Genomic DNA, 20,841 nt, shown 5'->3' on the forward strand with positions numbered 1-20,841 from the left:
GGGTATTCAACTCCAAAAAATGTTTTTTAATATATATTTTTTAACTGAATAGGAAGACGTTTCGGTAAAACTTGAAGCACTGGATATACTCACCGACTTGCTTTCACGTTTTGGAGCTTTTCTAATCCCATTTCATAATCAGATTTTAAAGGCGTTGATTCCGCAGTTGGAATCACCTCGCCAGGCCGTCAGAAAACGTTCCATTATTGCTCTTTCACATCTTCTTTCATTGGCGGATGATAGCATCTATGATGATGTCATTCTTCGTCTTCTAAAAGGTTTGGAAAAAAACTCAAACTCTGGTGCTGTACGAACTTACATTCAATGTTTGGCATCGATTTGGTACAGTATAATCTATCTATTGGAATGTATTTAACAACATTTTTTTTTGTAATATAGCCGACACTCTGGGCCTCGTTTATGCAGTCATGTGAACGCAGCTATAAAGCATTTAGAAAGATACAGTCAGTGTGATGACGACGAAGTTCACGAATTTTGTCTCCAGGCGTTTGAAGCTTTTGTTTACAGATGCCAAGACGCTGTTGCTCCTCACGTCACGATGGTATGTATTTTTAATAAATCATTTTTAATTTTGGAATATTTTTCTTTTAATATTTGTTTTACATAATTTATGGAAATATTCTTTCTTAAAACAGATTTGTAGAAGTTTAATATTGAACTATGATTGTTTTGTCTAATATTTTTTCTCCTTTACTTTTTATCAGGGACCGTAAATAATGATTTAAAAACGTCATTGTAATCCTTTTTGGACGATCTATCCATTTCCACAATGATTTTTTAAATACAGATTTTTATGATTTTCTTCACAGTTAATGATTAATTTTGAGTAATTTGTAAAAAATCATAAATAATCATCATTTTTGAGCAAAAAAATAAAAATCATAAATAATCATTATTTTTGAGCAAAAAAATAAAAATCATAAATAATCATTATATTTGATTTTTATATTTTTTGCTCGAAATAAAACTCACTTTTGGATTACATGTTTGTTATTAAGTTTTTTGGTACTATTTTTTCATGTCCTTTTAGAATGACATGGAAATATTGGAATGGCATCAAAATATCCTGGACCAAATTTCATTGAAATTGGTCCAGTAGTTCCTGAGATATGGTTTTTGACTCACTTAGGCTGTGACCAAAACAAATCTATTTTTGATCCTTCAGCTATGTTCTAAAAGGACATGAAAAAATAGTACCAAAAAACTTAATAACAAACGTGTAATCCAAAAGCGAGTTTTATTTCGAGCAAAAAATATAAAAATCAAATATAATGATTATTTATGGTTTTTATTTATTTGCTCAAAAATGATGATTATTTATGATTTTTTACAAATTACTCAAATTTAATCATTAACTGTGAAGAAAATCATAAAAATCAATATATAATCATTATTTTGTGATTTTTATAATAAAACTTATAATGATTACGGTCCCTGCTTTTTATACACTGCGCGTCATCAGGATAACGCCCCCCAAGCATGCTTGGTTGATACCAAATATTTTGCATAGTATTTGGGTTAGAGCTACAACATTTTTTTCTAACACATTTTAAACAATTTGCCTCAAAATAAGCTATAAAGGGCACAATACGATTCTTTAAAAATTTTTACTGAATTTATTTAAAAACATTTATATCGCGGCTTATATTAAATACATTCAAAAACTACTTCTACAAAAAACAATGAGTCGTCCATGTAGTACGTAATGGATAATTTTAAATCAAAACACTTTCAAAGCTTTATTGAATAATAAAATACATACTTAATATTTCAATGGGTAGCTTTAATTTTTTAACCGACATCGTTTAAATCATCGTTCTTTCAAAATTTATTTCACTACCAGCGACAAATCTCTAAAATTGGTTGGTTTCCGTTAAGGGGTTACTTGAGTTTTGTCGGGTAAAAAAGGCCTATTTTTGTTTTCTATGTAAAAAAATATTTATTTAATTCAAGCTTTTTTCTGTCTTATAGATACATATTTAAAGAATAATTTCTTAAATTTTCACAAAGTAGAAACTCAGTGACACCTCGGAAAAAGGTGCATCCGCGTTGTCAGCATAACTCCTGACAGGATCATCCAAAATAAAAAAAAAAACAAAAATAAGTGTTCTAGTTAAGACCATAAACTCGTGTTTGAACGAAGGAAAGATAATAAACTTAAAATTGAAATTTTGGCAGACATTTTTCCAAAAAAATAAAAATTTCGGTCAAATTTGCTTGACATTTTGTTTTTTTTTTAATGGTTGTAATTGAAAAAAAATCCTTTGTCCAAACACGAGTAAATTGTATCTCGACCACCTGTGCAAAAATTTCATCAAGATTGGTTGAGTAGTTTTCGAGAACACTTTTTTTTTAGTACTACAATTGTACCTAGTATACAACGATTCAATATTAACAACAATTTAATTCTAATAAGTTAAAAATAATAATTAAAAGCTAAATGTTAGAGAAATTCATTTTCTGCTACAGTTGCCTTGCTAAGTCTGAAGGCCTCTTACGTTTCAGTCGGTTTTCTCGTTCAGCAGTTCCGATGAGTCCGGATGCCTCTTCATTTACATGCTCTCTAAGTCTCATTTCGGGAGTAAAGACAAGTTTGGTTATTTCGTTTACAACTGAATTCACACCAAGATCACGGCGAAGGTCAGCAAATCTAATATACCAAGGAGCATTAACTATACTTCTTAGTACCTTTGAAAACACGGTTCCGAGAAAAACGCGTTTATAGTTTTGAGTAACAATAATACCTCACTTGGAGCTCACACCTTCCAAAGGCTATATCTCCGAAACTATTATTCGGATCGACGAAAATTTCGGATAATATTCTTGAGGAGTTGTAGAAATTAATAAGCAAGCAAAAAATTGAATCCACGAAACCCATGTAATCCCTTAAGCAACACTTTTTTTATATCGGTTCTCAAGTTTTCAATGAAGTTCAGGTCAGGAGACTGAATAGTCCAGCGAATAACCTCAACAGCGTTGACCCATAACCTCTTCTCTGCCCACTTGTTTAGGGTAATTATAATGTTGGTGTAGCCATGTCAATGATATATTCCGTGAGTCATGTGGTAGCATTACCTTTTCTAATATTCTAATATTTTGGCATATACCATTTGATCCCTGATGGCTTCCATCAAGAGATTTGGACAAACTCTACCAGATACCATGATTTTGGCGCCACCACGTTTGACATGTTTTGCTACAAAACTAGGATGTTATTTCGTATTACATTGACCTCGGACAATGTTTCTTGAACTGTAGTACAGGTTACAAAGCAAATAATTAAATTTTGAATTCATTTCAACACAATATGTGTCGACATTTAGCCTGGAGGTCATAATTCTATAATTCTTTTTTCAAATTTTATATATTTCTTTTTTTAGTAATGGTAATTTGTTTGCATTTTTTGTTCTGTGCCAAAAGCATACGAACAGTTTAAGTATTGATTAACAAATTATATCATCATGGATGCTTTTGGCTGATGCAAAGGGATGAATTTCGCAGTAAAGTACCATAGTGTGAATGCTTGTAAGGCATTTTTTTGCACTTTCGTCCACGTGTTTCATTTTCTTCATTATAAATTAAGGTATTTGGAACCGTTTGAACAGGTGATTATTTGATTAATTTGAGCTCCTTGTACATTTTTCCCAATTTTTCGATTACATTTCGATGATTTCCTGATTTTTCTCTGTGCATGTGATGAAATGTTATGCAGCCAAATACATTTTTCATATTGCGCTGCTATTATTTTGTCAACAACTGTATATATTTTTTAATTACAGAAATATTTACTCATTTATATTTATTTTCAAATACATATTGGGCCTAATCATTGAATCCGTTTCGATCGAAAAATGGTTTGATACGATCGAAAAATTTTACTTTGCAATAATTGAAACTGTATTGAAAATAAAATGTCTAAAATCGGAAATAAAATTTCAGGCAGGATTGCATTTTAATATGCTCAAGTAAAAATATACATATGTAGCAGAGACCTGCACAAGCGCACCGCCACTCAAAATACACCGCATGCTTACTCGCATATTTCTCATACTTGTGTATCAAAAACACTAGCCAAATATGTCGCGATGGTTTTAACACTCACAGAATTTTTCCACTTAGCTCAAAGTGGTTAAAAAAACACTTAACTCTCTTCTGATTATTCATGTTATTATTTAAGCTGAGCGACAACACAAAAAAAGCGGTTTGAGTAAATGACATTTGGTATGAAGGATCGCACTATGAAGGGACATATTTGGATGTAATTTTTTTGTACATATCTCGCAAACCAATAGAGCTATATAAACCAAACTTTCTGCAGTCATTTTTTTCAAATTGAATTTGTTTATTGTTGCTTATTTGATTTTTCACACTAAGGTGAGAAGATTTATCGGCTTAGGCGATTTAACTTAATAATTACATTTTATTTTTTTAAATTAGGCTTATTCTTGCAATCATTGTAACCGTATCGAAAATAAAATTTCAGGCAGGATTGAATTTTAATATGCACTAGTAAAAATATACATATGTACATACAGTGGCGAGCAATAATGGATGAATGTTTGTCACTTTTACACTTAACTGTTCATAAAATCCATTCTAATGAAGCAATTTGAACCAATTTTTTTTTTTTAATGCATTATTTATTCTACTAATCGAAAACAAAATAGTAATTAAAAATTGAACAATTCTATTGCTATAATATTGTACATAACTATATTCATCCAATTTTGTACGTGTGAAAAATGTATATTTATTAAGCAAAATTATTATTTTTTCATAGCCGTTTATTTTTTCGTACACTTTTAATACGTTTTGGCATAGTTTCTCCCAGCTTTTCGTATTGTACGTTTTGGTATTTCGGCCTACTCAGTCTGAACTCTAAGCCAAAGTTTTTCCACATTTTTATGGGCTCTTTCACAAACAAACAATTTTTTTTTTAAAAAGTCTGCAAATTTTCGATTGACTTCAGATCCGGGCTTTGTGCAGGCCACTTTAGAACTTTAAAATGTTTATTGGCTAATAATCTGTCACGCTTTTGGCTATGTGTTTCGGGTCTATATCTAGCTAGAACATGAACTCGTCTTCGGAATATGCGCTAATCTCAACGAATTTTTGCAAATTTGATTTGAAAATATCAAGATATTCTTCCTTTTACATAATCCATTAAATCCACTAGCTGAAACAACCTCAAACCATTGAACTAGCTCCCCCATGCTGCAGGGTTTGCTTCACCTGATGTTTTTCCAGTGTTTTCTGTGGTCGGTACCAGATGTATTGTTCTGCATCTAATTTTGGTGTTATGGAATAGTTACGCCTCATAATTCGTTCCATAACTCTAGCTTATACTGCCGTAAGTAACCTCCGGCGGCCTATACTATTAGAACCGGGCTCCACATAGGGTCTTTTTTGTGTGCATAAGACCGTACTGTGACCAATTTATAATTTTTTGGCAATTTTTCGGGATAATGCTTTTCTCTTGGCAACCTACAAATATTAAATATCAATTATTCCCATATTTTATGCAATTTTTAACGTTTTACGGAAATTGTGGACTGGGTACGTGTGAATCGCTTTAACTACAGTTTTACAACTGAAATTCAAAGTAGTACAAATAACAGAAACACTTAAAAAATAAAGTCAGTTATAGTGCCTACCGTTATCGGTTTGCATTTTTAAAGAATACTAAGCCAGATAAATCATGACGTGCAAAATTGGGTGAATGCTTTTATGTACAATATTATAGCAATAGAATTGTTCCATTTAATTTTTTATACCTGTCGGTTTTGTTTTCTATTAATTAAATAAATAATGCATTAAATAAAAAAATGGTTAAAATTGCTTAATTTGAACGGATGTTATGAGCAGTTAGGTGTAATAGTGACAAACATTCATCTATTATTGCTCGCCACCGTACATACATAAGTACAAACATAATTTTTTTCAAATTGAACTTGTTTATTGTTACTAATTTGATTTTTCACAGTAAGGTGAGAAGATTTATCGGCCTAGGCGATTTAACTTAATAATTACATTTTATATATCAAAATGGTCAGGGTGACGAGACGAGTTAAAAACCAAATGTCTGTCTGTCCGTCCGTCCGTGCAACGGATAACTTGAGTAAACATTGAGATATCTTAATGAAACTTGGAACACATGTTCCTTGTGACCGTGTCTGTCTGTCCGTCCGTCCGTGCAACGGATAACTTGAGTAAACATTGAGATATCTTAATGAAACTTGGAACACATGTTCCTTGTGACCGTGAGAGGGTTGCTTTCGAAAATGGGCAAAATCGGACCACTGCCACGCCCACAAAATTGCGAAAACCGAAAACACATAAAGTGTCAAAACTAAGCCATAAATAAAGTTCTAAAAGTAAAATTTGGAATAAAGGATCGCACTAGGAAGGAGCATATTTGGAAGTAATTTTTTTGGGGGTGGGCATGGCTCCGCCCCCAAATCGGTTATTTATATATATCTCGCAAACCAATGAAGCTATATAAACCAAACTTTCTGCAGTCGGTTCACTTACGTATAATTGAAATGGGATAATAACCACGCCCACCTCCCATACAGAGGTTAAGTTGAAAATTACTAAAAGAGGGTTAACTCACTAACGAAAATCGTCAGAAACACAGAAGAAATTGCAGAGGGAAGCTGCACTCAGATTTTTCTACAAAATAGAAAATGAGCGTGGCATCGCCCACTTATGGGTCAAAAACCATACCTCCGGGACTACTTTACCGATTCGAATGAAATGCGGTATATAATATATTCTTGACACCCTGATGACACGTGTGGAAAATGAATGAAATCGGTTCACAACCACGACAACTTCCCATGTAACTCAATTTTGAATTTCATTTTATTCCTTCACTTTATCATGTGTATATACATAAGGAACCAATGAAGATAGCGAAATAAAACTTTACACAATTACTGTATATGATCTGTGGTATCACTTGTTATAGGATTTTCAAATTGGGTCAATTTGTCAATAAATTACGAGAGTATAAAATGTTCGGTTGCACCTGAACTTAGCCTTTCTTTACTTGTTTTTTTTTTTTCAATTAGGCTTATTCATTATACATTACGCAAAATCCGTATTCGTACACCCTATTTTTTCAGCGAAAATAGACATTTTCAAACCAAAACAAAAACTAGATTTAGGATGAAAAATGACTGCATAATTCCAAATGTATTGATTTTTATATAAAAGTTAATAATATTTCCTCAAAAACTAAAAATGTAGCATAAACACGCGCAAAATCCGTATTCATACACCCCTAACTGATACCTGTAATCAATAGCATAAATTAATATTAGTACTTAGTGTGATATAATTTTTGTTTAATAACTTCGTACAATCTCTTTTGCATTGATTTCCACAACTTTTTCGTAAGTTTTAGGGATAACTTCTACCACTTCCTTTACAATGTTGTTCTCGTCCCTAATATTGTAAATTTCAACCCATTTTTAACGATAGGCCATAAATTTTCAATTGGGTTTATAACTGGCATTGCGGTGTTGTTTTTAGGTAAAATGGACAGTAGTATAAGATCCAATGGGTTTGGGGGTCAATATCTGTTTCACTAAGATAATGACTCCAAACTTATAGCTCTGGATACTCGTCTTTGGATCTTCTACTACTGTCCACTTTACCTAAAAACAGCACCGCAAAGCCAGATATAAACACAATTGAAAATTTATGGTCTATCGTTAAAAATGGGCAACTTCAAGTAGCATTACAAAATAAGTGTAAGAAGTTATCCCGAAAACTTACGAAAAAGTTGTGGAAATCAATGCAAAGGTGATTGTACGAAGTTATTAAACAAAAATTATATCTCACCAAGTACTAATTTTAGTTTATGCTATTGATTACAGGTATCAGTTAGGGGTGTACGAATACGGATTTTGCTTGTGTTTACGCTATATTTTTAGTCTTTGTGGAAATATTATTAACTTTTATATAAAAATCAATACATTTGGAATTCTGCTGTAATTTTTCATCCAAATATAGTTTTTGTTTTCAAAATTGGTTTGAAAAAGTATATTTTCGTATATTTTCGCCAAAAATAGGGAGTAGAATACGGATTTTGCATACTGTACATATTACTATATGTACATAAAGTGTACATACACATAATATATACATACATATTATTTAATTTGCTTTTTTTAAACGTGAAGTTTATTTAATTTAACTTGTAAACATCTAAATAATAGAATTGGCACTTGTCTCAAAAATTTAAAGAAAACCAATTTTTGATGTGTTTTACTTGAAAAAAGTTGGTGTACCTATTATTTGGAGCAGGTGTGTATATCATAAGCACATATCGGTTATATATCAATTAGTTTAGACATTTTATTAGCCCCAAAATACTTAATGTGGTTATGAAACCGGTCTAGACCTTGATGTTGTTGTTGTAACTTTTATCTAAGTCCCAATTGATGAGGGAATCGAAATTAGTTGCCATGGTACATTGAGTTTATCGCATTTTGCTAATTTTTTCTACAAAAGTTCTTGTATTATATTTTATATAATGTACAATTTGGTTAGCAATTGAACATGAATTGAAACACAAAAAGATTTTTGTTTCCATTAATTCCGTTTCCTTTATGAAGTAATAAGTACATGCCATACAAGCATGCACTCACTACTGCACCCTACTGTAAGTGCGGTAATGCTGTCGGGACCCTGGGTGTGACGAAGTGACGTACAGGCAGAGGTTGTTGCAGCTGCAGTATTATTCCCAATATTATCCAATTACGGTAACGTAGAACCCGCAACAAGCATTAATAAAATAGCACAGTTACGCCGTGTCCAGAGTAGGTACCGATTTTGCGGTGTGTGCGTAGAATACGAGAAGCGTCAAATTACAATTCGATTATACATCAATACTAGAGGCTACTATCAAATTATTATCCGGTGGGAATGTGTCTTGTTTTGCAGAATACAAGATAAATTTTAATTTTTTTTCTAAAATGTAATTTAAATTACTTCTAAATTCGTCTTATTTTAATGCTTAAAATAAAATTTTTTTTATATCTATTGTTTGGTTGTAAAATGTCGCAATATCTATGGTGTCTATTAACATTCAACCATTGTCAACTTGTTTTGCAAGTAAAATATAAATAACTTTAAACAATATGTTCGCTATATTATTGGTTCCTTCACTAAGTAATTTCGTTCGATGAGAGTTGATCTTATTCAATTTTTTCGCAGTCAACTTCACATTTAACCGCTTCGCCGTTATATATTTGAAAAGTTGAAAGTAAGTTTTATTTTGTAAAAAAAATTGTTAAATAGTACACATGAGGGAATTGTTACTGTTATTTTTTTAGCTTTTATCCGATATTATTTTGAAGTTTATTGTGACCGAAGGATTCTGAAATGTATTATGATCACCAAATTGGACAAATTGAGTGATGCACTTAAACAGAACAGGCCAGAATTTATCAATAGAAAAGGTATAGCGTTCCAACACGGCGAGACCTAATACAAGTTCGATGACTAGACAAAAGACATCTTGAATGGGTTGTGCTACCACATCCACCATATGGGAGAACCTTCACTTTCAAATAAGGACATCAAACCTCTTGGACCAGTTTTTTGCCTACAAGGATTAAAAATTGTATGTGCGTGGAATCAACCTCTTGCCCGAAAGATGGCAAAAAGTATTGGATTAATGGAGAATATATAATTCCATAAAATGTTTTACACAATAAAAAAATCGTGTTTAAATTGCACTAAATAAACGAAATTACAAATTGAACGACCCAATATTTATGACTGCCAATTTGTGAGTATGGAAAAGAAGTGGTGAATGACTGTATTAATTTCAATTTCTTTACATTAGTTTTGTTTTCGGAATTTTAATTTGAGTATTATTATTTTCAAAGTCGAACCAGGTAATTAATTGCATAAATAGTACATGTAATAAAGGGTAACCCATTTTGAGGTTCTCTACCTAAAAAAAAGGAAAAAATTCAAATGTAATGGGGAATGTTTATTATCATTCGAAAGAACATTCTTGGGCATTTATTTTTTAAAGATCTCTCTCAAATGTCTGCTCACCGAAGTTTTCTCTCAGCAAATACATTAATTGATGCGGGAAGTTGTGCCGTCTTGTTGAAACCAAATGTCTACCAGGTCACGAGCTTCAATTTTAAGCATCAAATGACGGCGTCGAATCGACACTCCACAGTCTTCGAGGAACACACTCAGCTGCGAATAGTACGCTCATTTCGCCGATTATGTTGACCATAAGTTGAGCGAAGCGAGCCAAACACATTTTTAACAAAACGTTAATTTTCGTAATAAATTTGAACAATTTGTAAACCTTGTTCAGGCGCAAGTCTTTCCATGATGAAATGCCAAACAATACTGAACAGAAAACATGACAACGACTGACGGGTGATCTGACAAAAAATGCTATTGAAAAAAGTACCTCTACTTTGATGACCCAATAGAATTAAAATTGTACATATTTCAGCTTATAACTAAGCGCATTACATAAATAAACAAATATAAATATTATATTCGCATTAAATATAGGATGAGTTCCGAGTTAACATATTGCTTTGTATTGATGCGAGACCGATGCCGAACATATATTAGGTTGGTAAATATCTCCCTTCGCTCTTTCGAATTTCGCGGCTATGTATAAAGCGCTACTATACTTTTTTGAAAGGTCTTGACATAACCTACAAAACGACGCTATGCATGATTAGTTTGGATATTGCGTTCAACAGTTATAGACGTGTAAACATGGAGTTTACTAACGCCGAAATTCGCGCTATTTTAAAGTTTCAATTCGTTAAAGGCAAATCCGCTAGAGAAAGTTCCGTGAGATTACTGGTGTTTTGGGGTATGGTACTCTATCCCTTCGAACTGCGGAGAAATGGTTTCGACAATTCAGTGCGGATGAAAACGACACCATGGATAAGCCAGCCGGCGAAAGACCTGTGATGACGAATACCGATCAAATCATGGGAAACATCGTGTTAGACCGGCATGTGGCATCTTGTGACATCGCCCAGTTAGTGAGTTAGTCACCAAACCATTTTAAACCATCTGTAGAAGGCTGGATACACAAAAAGCTTTGGTGGGATTGGAAGGGAATCATCCACTATGAGCTGCTCCCATATGGCCAGACGCCTAATTAAACCATCTACTGCGAACAACTGGATCGCTTGAAACAGGCGATCGAGCAGAAGCGTCCAGAATTGGTAAACAGGAAGGATGTAGTATTCCACCAGGACAACGCCAGACCACATACTTCGTTGATGACTCGTTAGAAGCTGCAGGAGCACGGATGGGAGGTTTTATCGCATCCACCATATAGCCCGGACGTAGTGCCATGTGATTACCACCTGTTCCTGTCCATGGCGAAAGGCCTTGGTGGTGTAAAGTTGATCTCAAAAGAGGCTTGTGAAAAGTAGCTGTCCGAGTTCTTCGCAAATAAGGAGGGGGTCTGCTACGAGGTATCCGTCTGGATGGAAACAGATTACCGAACGAAACGGCGCATATTTTACCTAAATCCGATCACTGCAACACTTTATAAAGCATTGAATAAAGAACAAAAAAGCGGAAGGGAGATTTTTGCCAACCTAATATAATATCAGCAATGCAAGCAAGAGGTTTGTTAAAATTTGCTTTAAATTTAGCAAAGAAAAAATCATTGAGCTAAATAATGTATACGCAAGTATTTGTACAGCCAGCGAAATAATTATAAAGGCAACCACATTTTCTTTAAAAAATAAATACAGTGGGATACTTGGATTACATTTTTTTTTTGTAATTTGTTATTTATGCTTATTCGATTTTGTCTTGGTACTTTTGTTGTTGTTTATCCAAAATAACGAATGAACTAAAACAATTTAAAAAGCTTGCTTTACCTTTCCTAAATTTTTTTTACATAAAACCTTAAAATTTTCAATTGATATTTCGCACTGTCGAAAAATAAAATAACGGTATTCATCCGTTATTCTGGATAAACACCAACAAAAGTCCCATGAAAAAAATCGAATAAACTTAAATAACAAATTACCAAAAAATTTTTTTTTTTTCAAATATGGCACTATATTTACTTATCGGCATTTCCGCCAGAAGGTCCACTACAGACAAATTATTAATCGTTATTAGATTTACAAAGTTTTTCAATATTTTCATAGGAAAATATTTAAATTTATTTAATTTAAAAAGAAAGACAATTAATAAAGAAACATATTATTAATTAATTTGTTCTCTGTGTAAAACCTTTAAAAGGGTACAAAGAGCATAATCAAATGCATAAGAAAGTAAGTGATTGCAAATAACTGTAAGTTTTTGCTCTCTTAATATCCTTTATTTTAGTGTCTCGTGCGACATCAAAAAGTAACACTTGTTACCATTGCATCGGAAATATAAGCAGAAAGCTCGCGAAATATTGAGTATAAACAGTTAATTTATATACAATTAAAATAAAAATTCGTTGTTCAAAAATCAGGAGATTTGGGATTTTGGTAACTACATAAAATTGGTCACGTGCGACATCTTGAGCATCAAATTTAAAAATTAAAATTTTTTTTGTCTTAATTTTAATTTAAATTTGAAAATTTATTTATAGCCTGTAAGTTTTTGCTTTCATATTATCCCATATTTTAATGTCCCGTGCGACATCAAAAAGTAAAAGTTGTTACCACTGCATCGGAAATATAAGAAGGAAGCTCACAAAATCATAAGTATAAACAGTTAATTTGTATACAATTAAAATAAAAAAAATTGTTTAAAAATCTGAAGATTTGTGATTTTGGTAGCTACTTAAAATTGGTCACGTGCGACATCGGGAGCATCAAATTTAAGTATGTAAATAGTCCCATTTAAATTATTTATTTACATATGAGCAAAAACCGCACTTTAAATTCCACTTAACTAGCTATTCAAATAGATTTTTGTCGAAAATTAAAGGCTTACAAATCAAAATAAGAGTGTTCATTTTAACAAGTTTGTCGATAGCTGTTAGAAATGATAAGCTAATGCATAACATTTAATTTTCTTCATAAAACTCTGAACTAAAATTAAGAAATCGATTAATTGCTTTTCTAAAATATATTTATTTCTGATGCTAACTGCTCACAGCTTTAAAATAAATTTATATTATCAAGCCTGGTTGATTTTCAAAGCAATTAACATAGTATTCATTAGAATGCAACTTTTTGAAAATTCTCATGGAAAAGAAGCTGTCGATGGAATCGTAGCAGTTTTCTAAAATAAAGTAAGGCAGATATCGAAATCCAAAAACAGTGTTATACTCGATGCATTTTCATTTACTCAATGTGCTCAAAATAGAATAACTGGGATAACTAGAATAACATTTCTTATTATATAATTTAGATGCATTTGCATTTTTTGTTGCGAGGAAATAAAAGCTACTTCATATTCATATTATTTTCATTCCATACTACAGAAAATTTTTGTTATGTTTCTCGTTGAATGTTTGTTGGAATAAATAAATAATATTTGAATATTGCCTAACAATTCGCTGAAATCGGCTTTTGAATTGTCCGCAAAAAATACTTCAATTTTTTTACCCGTGCTTTGTTTTTTTGCAATTGTCTTGAAAATGAAAATCGTTCCAAAATCAACCTTAACCCTTTCATGCCCAATAAGCAACATTGTACTTACCGACTTCTAATTCTCGTTATTGAAATATTTTGAACCAGCGGTTTTTTCAAGTTTTTTTGTATGAGCTATGCACATATTCATTCTGTAGGCGTTCTCGTTTCGAGAAAAAAGCTATACAAAAGTGGTTATACAAAAAATGTTCAAAAACAACGTGAACTATATAAATATATAAAGAAGAGAGATGTTTAAAAAAAATTTAATGAGAAAATTGTTCAGTTTTTTATAATAATTTAATTTGTGCCTATAAACAACATCCTGTAACTAATAAACCAGGATACATAGGACTTTGAAATTTTTATCACTTCATATTTGAGTTAAGACTAATATATACATATCTGTCCTAAAAAAATGTTAGCTCCGCCCATTTTAATTCGGGCATGAGAGGGTTAACACTAAATGTAGGGCTAATAAGGAACTATGAAAAAATCCTACTGTCAAAATTAAAAAAACATTTAAATCATAATTTTTTTAGCTAAAATGTGTGCGAATGTCACGTTCGGCATGACGGAAATGTCCATATGTTTATATAATAGGGGTATTCAGAATCTGATGCAAATGGTCCTGCATCCTTGCAAATGCAAATTAGCGAGCATATTTTTGCTTATTCACTAACAAAATGTACAGGGATGCAATTGCTACACCCTTGCAAATAAGCAACACTATAACAACAATAATGTGCAACACTGGATTGCAAATTGTTAGCTGTTGTCAAAAATGAAAAAATATAATAAACTTGTTAAAAGGGAAAAATAGAGAAGGGAATAATAAAAAATGGAACGAATATGAAATTAAAAGTGTACTGGATTAAATTAAATTACAAAAAGACGCTCAGAGTTGATGGGAAATATAAGCAATTGTACAATTTTGCAAAGGCAGATGCACAGGTGTTATTTTATTATCTTATTGATCCCTCCCATTCATTGAAGAACGCGCCTATAATGGATTTTATTTCGTGTATTGCGACATTTCGTGTATGACATTTTTAATAAAATTTTTACACACCTCACCATAACTGCCATGTTTGTTTGAATGTCAAAAGTTATTTCGAAAGGTAGTCATAGGACTTTCACTTTCGCTTTTTGCGTAGTTTGCTCAGCCGGGTGATGGTGTTGCATGACAGTGTCCATCATCATTGAAACTACCCACCAAAACTTTTGCATTTATGAACTTAAATATAAGTGAAAATAAAAATCGGTTATTTTATATAAAGAAATTATTACTTGAGTGACAAAGTAGCTACATCAATTGAATTTGGCCTTGTAAATTTGCGATTCGTTGCGCATCAGCTTTGCCATGTTTGCTTTTTCGAATATCAAATTTTGAGGCAGATGTCAGTTTTGCTTTTTCGAACAGATTGCATTAAGCATACTGTTCAGTTTGCATTACCGAAATTCGAAAAAATTTCGAGATAATTGTTTTTCGTCTCGTCAGCACACGCTCAACATACTAAACTCAATTTTTATCAACGATTATTAAGGTGCTATACCAGTGTAATCCATGAAAAATTAGGTCTTTTTCGTGAATGTTTTTAAAAGAAAGTACTCGATCGAATGTTTCGAAGTTTTTTGGACATAATAAAGTACATTTTCAGCTATATTTTAAGATTTTTTTTACAAAAATATTGAAATATAAAAGTGATGTGCTATCTTCGGAGATGCCAAAAAAAAAAAAAAAAACAGTTCCCCAACTGCTGACATGATTCCGGCCAAATGAGTAGCTGAAATGAAATATGGTCACTTAAGCGGGAAAGACACTTAAGCGGGGATCACTGTATTTGTATTATTGACAGAACATTCATGTTGTACTGTTGTGTACTTATTTTAAGCTGATAAACATATTTGGATAAGTTCTTGTCTGTTACTGATAATTAAGACAGTAAGATGAGGAATGTTATCTTCCTTAACTTGCGTGTGGTCGCTCTTTAGAACGCTGCCATTCAAAAACTATTCAAGATACAACTTTAACGCTTTCATAGGATATTTTAAAATGTATAAACTATCGAATAAAAAATAGATTTTTTTGAAAATATCACACTGGTATAACCCCTTAAAGGAGCAGTGAGGACTTTCGGCAAATAAGGGACTAAGAGAAAATTCTGAATTTATGTGAAGTACAAGAAGTCTCGTCATTTGGTGTTACAAACAACATTTATGTGAAAAAGCGTATTGTCTACCAAATAAACGGTTGTATGACATGACTTCGGAATGTAAGGTTTGCATTTGTTGTTTGAGATATGGCAATATATCTGTTGTGCTTCCCTTGAAGAATAGATTTCAGTTCACTGTCCGCATTCTGTTCTGCCGCAATCATAGGTTCGCGTTGCATTACTTTGATGCGTGAAAGGAAATCGGGTACTGTGCTGTCTTTACCCTTTACGTAACGTATATCAGTCGTAAATTGGCTGATGTAATGCAAGTATCGGAGGTGTCGTGGCTCTGCCTTTTCGGGTTTCTGTTTAAAAGCGAAAGTGATTGGTTTGTGGTCGGTGTAGATCGAGCAACATCTACCTTCGAGTTGGTCGGCGAAGTATTTAACGCTTTTATATACGGCGAAAAGCTCTCTTGAGTATGTACTCCAATTACGTTGAGATGTTGTTAACTTGCGTGAAAAAAATCCCAGGGGCTGCGCCTCGTCGTTTTTTATTTGGTGCAACACGCCTCCGATACAGTTGTCTGATGCATCGACTGATAGTGTGAGTTGTGCGTTTTCTTGTGGATGCGCGAGTATGGTTGCATTGGCTAATTTTAGTTTAAAATCGTTGAATGCTTTTCGCGACTCTTCGGTCCACTGTATTTTGCGTTCGTCGTTTTTGATGTTGCCCGGAATAAGCGCTTGGAGGATATCTTGAGTATGTGCAGCGCCGGGTATAAATCTTCGGTAGAAGTTGATAATTGCTATGAAACGTCGTAGGTCCTTTGCGATGGTTGGTTCCGTGTAAGCGTTTATTGCCTCTACTTTTTCTGGCAGTGACAAAATACCGTTGGGTGTGACTAAATGACAGAGATACCTCACGTTTGACTGACCAAAAACACATTTATTGCCGTTAACGGTTAAGCCGTTTTGCTTTAAACGCTCGAACACAATTCGAAGGTGTTGCTTATGTTGAGCTTCGGTGCTGATGCAGATGTCGTCTAGGTATGGTACGACAAAGTATAATCCTCGAAACACACTGTCGATGTGTCGTTGAAATGTTTGGCCCGCGTTGCATAACCCAAATGCCATGTATCGAAATTCGAATAAGCCGAACGGAGTTGTTATGGCCGTTTTTTCGATATCGTTGGGATGCATGGGTATCTGGTGGTACGCCCTTTCTAGGTCGATAGTTGAAAATATGCTTTTGCCCGCAAATACTTGATGAAATGTCTGGATATTTGGAATGGGGTACCTGTCCTTTTCGTTGACGGCGTTTAGTGTCCTATAATCCCCGCACGGTCTCCAGGTATTGTCCTTTTTAGGGGCCATATGAAGTGGCGAAGCCCATTGACTTTTGGACGGCTGGCAAATACCCTTCGCCATCAGGTATTCGAATTCCGCTTTGGCGGCTTTTAGTTTTTCGGGTGTGAGGCGACGTGGTTTTGCGTTCACTGGTGGACCGCTCGTGACGATGTGGTGGAACGTTGCAGTTTTGTCAATGCGTTTATTTTGTGACGGTGCGAATAGTTCTTTAAATTCTGAGAGTAATTCTGTGTATTTGTTTGTACCAGTAACAAGTTTAATGCCAGTGGTAGCTGTAGCTCGCGTTATACCGTATGTATGTAATCTCGTCGTTGTATCGATTAGTAATTTGTTTTTTAAGTCTACTAGCTAGCAGGTCGTAGTGCGCTAGGAATTGGCGATTTTACGTCGGCTATGCAAAATGTCCATTCAAATGGGCGACGGAGGCCGAAATTTAGTTTCAGAGTTTTGTGTCCGAATGTTTGTATTGGCGTTCCATTCGCCGCGTAAATTGACTGGGTAGTCGGTTTATGAGTGTTGTTTGTTGCGGTTGCTGGAATCCCCGGTATATCTGCTCCTGTGTCGATGAGGAAATGTTGATTGTCGTAAACGTTTTTTTATGAAAAGACGGAGGTTGTTGTTGCCGTCGCCATGCTGGCAAGCGCCTCCCATGGCTTGAGCTCGGGGTACTAGTTTTTTGGGTCCTCCTGTGTGCTGCCGTGTCAAACTTGCATGGTGGACTGCTCTTACGTGCGCTCGTCCCGTATTTGTAGTGATACCAGCATGTGTCGTGGTGTTCGCGACTTCGTGAACCCGATCGTGTAGGTGTTGGTCTTCGTTGGCTATCGCGGCGTGGCCATTTGATGTTTCGGAGATCCCGTGAAAGCGCATTGATCTGGCGTTGTATTTCTATTGATTGACTTGCAGGTTCATTGCCGGCGCTTTGCTGTGGGTTTGTGTTTACTGTCTGCTGAGTGTTTTGTTGAACGGCGTGTATGAAAGAGTTGCTGTCTTTAGTAGCCTCCATGATACGATCGGCCATCGTTGCTGCGATGACCAATGTTATGTGCTCGTCTGCGGATAGAATTGCGCGTATTTGTTCAGGCGGATTCCGGAGCCATAACTGCTTTAGGAGCTCGTCTGTAACCGGTGTAGCTGCGGCCCTTGTCCGCATTTCGGCTAACAACTGTGACGGTTTGCGGTCACCGAGTGATAAGTCGCTGAGGAGTTTTGTTAGTTTGGTTTGTGTGCTATCGGTAAATTCGTTAATGATTCGAGCCTTGAGGTGAGGAGGAAATCAGCTAGTTTATACATAACGCGCGTAGGCAATTGTCCAATTATGGTATAATATCGTTTTTTGTCGGACACGATACCTGCCGCTTCAAATGCCGCCTCGACTTGCCAGAACCATAGGTCGGTATGTTCCTCAACGAAATCTGGGAGCTTAACTTTCCCTTGGTCCAGCGTGCCCACCCGCATTGGTGCCTGTTGGTCTGGAGCCGGTGTCTCTTGCTCGTCGTTGAGCATATTTTTATTTTCGAAAGATTTCTCACTTGTGGGGGTAGCCAGTATGTTCTGCCGCTTCGTCGGGGTCACCAGTATGGGTTTTATGATCGTCAGCTTATGTTTGCTTCCGATTCTGATGGCTTTTCCTTGCCTTGATTAAAACACGTGCTTCGACTTTTGTCTACACTATTACTTTTATTCGGAAAGTGGCGTGATCTAGATGAATATGTGTAAAAGAATAAAAGTGGTGTGATCTCTGTAAGAATGCGCGGAAGAATGAGAATGAAAGTTCTGCTAACTGCGGTGCAGATAAATTAATGAGTGCTGCCAAACCATCGGATTGATAGTGCTGCCCTTGGGTGTTAGGTGTGTTCGCGTACTAAACTGCCTCAAATATTATATTTCGGCTTCAATTTGATGATTTTTTGTCGGTAGTGGTTTTACAAGTTCTTAATATACCACGCCCTTCTGAATTCACCATATACAGTTCTATTTATAAATTGCTATAACAATTCGCAATAAACTTATGAATTTACGATTTTTTAACAGTGTAAACGCAAGATTACTTGAGTTTGCAATATGCATTAGCTGAAAAGTGACAGCTTTCTGTAAGGTATTGAAAATGTGTACAAACGGTTTTTCGTCAGAGCGGTTTTAAATTTTGAATGTAACATTTTTATAAATTTTAATAATGGCGGAAAAAATGTTAAGGAAAAGTGAAGTGTGACAGATATTTGAAGTTGTAGATTAAATACAGTTCAACTTTCATGTCTCGAACGTTTGAATGGGCAATAGTGTTTTGAAGTAAAATTTTATAAAAATTTCCTTCCATAAATCGAATTTTTCAACCAGTGAATAACACAAAATTTAAAATTTGATTTAACAAAAAATATGATATTACACTTATGAATTTCAACAAACAAAACTACAATACATATTTTATCATATATACTAAAAATTTTATCCAAAATACATACATAAATATAACTTTGTATAAATTTACATTTTCCCGCTTTTTGAAAAAATATTGATGTTTTAATGAAAACTTCTATATTTCAAAGTCTTTCTAACTCGAAGTTTTTTTTTTTGATTGATAACTAAGTACGCAGTCATGTCCTTAGTGCTAATATATACAATTTCGTCACTTAGATTATGATCTGAAAGAGATAGTTTCCAAGTAATAGAGCTTTAAATGTGGGCATATTCCGCAAAAGGGAATATTTTTGCTTTGTTAATTTCAAAACATGAAGAGAAATTTACAAATTAATTATTTCTAGAGTATGTTAGATTTTTCAAAACGGCATATTTACTATTACAAAGTGTTTTATTTTTTTAGGATTTGTAGTTTGCTGCACCTGCAGCCACTCTAAAACATAAAAGGGTAAAATCTCAAATTAGATTTAGAGCTTTCACTCGAATTAATTGTAATTGTATAGTGTAATTTTGATTTTGACATTCATTCCAGTTTTTTGCACTAGCTAATTTCGAGAGGATTTTAACGAAACTTATTGATTTTACCACATCATCAATGAGAAAACCATAGAAGATCAAAATAGTGGCTGAAGAAATGATAATAATGTGAAAAAACTGCGAGAACGAATATCGTAATAGCGTTTTTAGACAACCAAATTAATTGGTTTATTAATATTTTTGTTGAGAAACCCTTTTTGCCTTTTACACTGACGGTTACTCGATAACCGATCAGCTGTTATACATTTTTGTTTTTATAGAGCAGAGGCCGGTTAATTGATCAATTAGCTCCTGTGTAAAAAGGCTATAAAGTAATAAATTTGATGTTTTCGTTTTAACTGGAATACCTCCGTTCCGAGATCATTTTGTACCACTATTCTATATTATTTTGCAGTTTTGCAGACAAGAATTCTCTGTGTGTGAGTTTTAAGATACTTTGCTCACATACAATTTGGATACAAGTGCAAATTCATTCCGTTAACTCTGGTTATATGCAATAGAAAACCCTTGTATATCCGAAAGACGAAGATTGAACAAGAAATATTTTTATCACGGTTGATAACTCCGCCGGAGCACGACGGAAAGGTAACCCTAGGCACTGAGTTTTTAATGTTCGATATACGGGGTCTTGAGAAGTTATGGTCCGTATGGTTGTATTCCGTTATCTTCATTGGTTACTAATGTACATACATGTTATAAAGTTAACAAATCCTATAGAATTCAAAATTGATTTATATGGGA

At 34.0% G+C, this 20,841-nt stretch overlaps 1 protein-coding gene across 1 annotated transcript in view; it reads left to right on the plus strand.

The window, feature by feature from the left end:
* LOC105220013 (cullin-associated NEDD8-dissociated protein 1) overlaps positions 1 to 20,841 on the plus strand; it is a 46,543-nt gene that overhangs the window by 16,172 nt on the left and 9,530 nt on the right. The window contains exons 3-4 of the mRNA XM_011196384.3: positions 53 to 342; positions 400 to 562. Of these exons, the coding sequence (XP_011194686.1) occupies positions 53 to 342; positions 400 to 562 (453 nt within the window). The remainder of the gene's footprint in view (positions 1 to 52; positions 343 to 399; positions 563 to 20,841) is intronic.

This window comes from Zeugodacus cucurbitae, chromosome 3 (assembly GCF_028554725.1).
Source record: "Zeugodacus cucurbitae isolate PBARC_wt_2022May chromosome 3, idZeuCucr1.2, whole genome shotgun sequence".
Classification (NCBI taxonomy): domain Eukaryota; kingdom Metazoa; phylum Arthropoda; class Insecta; order Diptera; family Tephritidae; genus Zeugodacus; species Zeugodacus cucurbitae.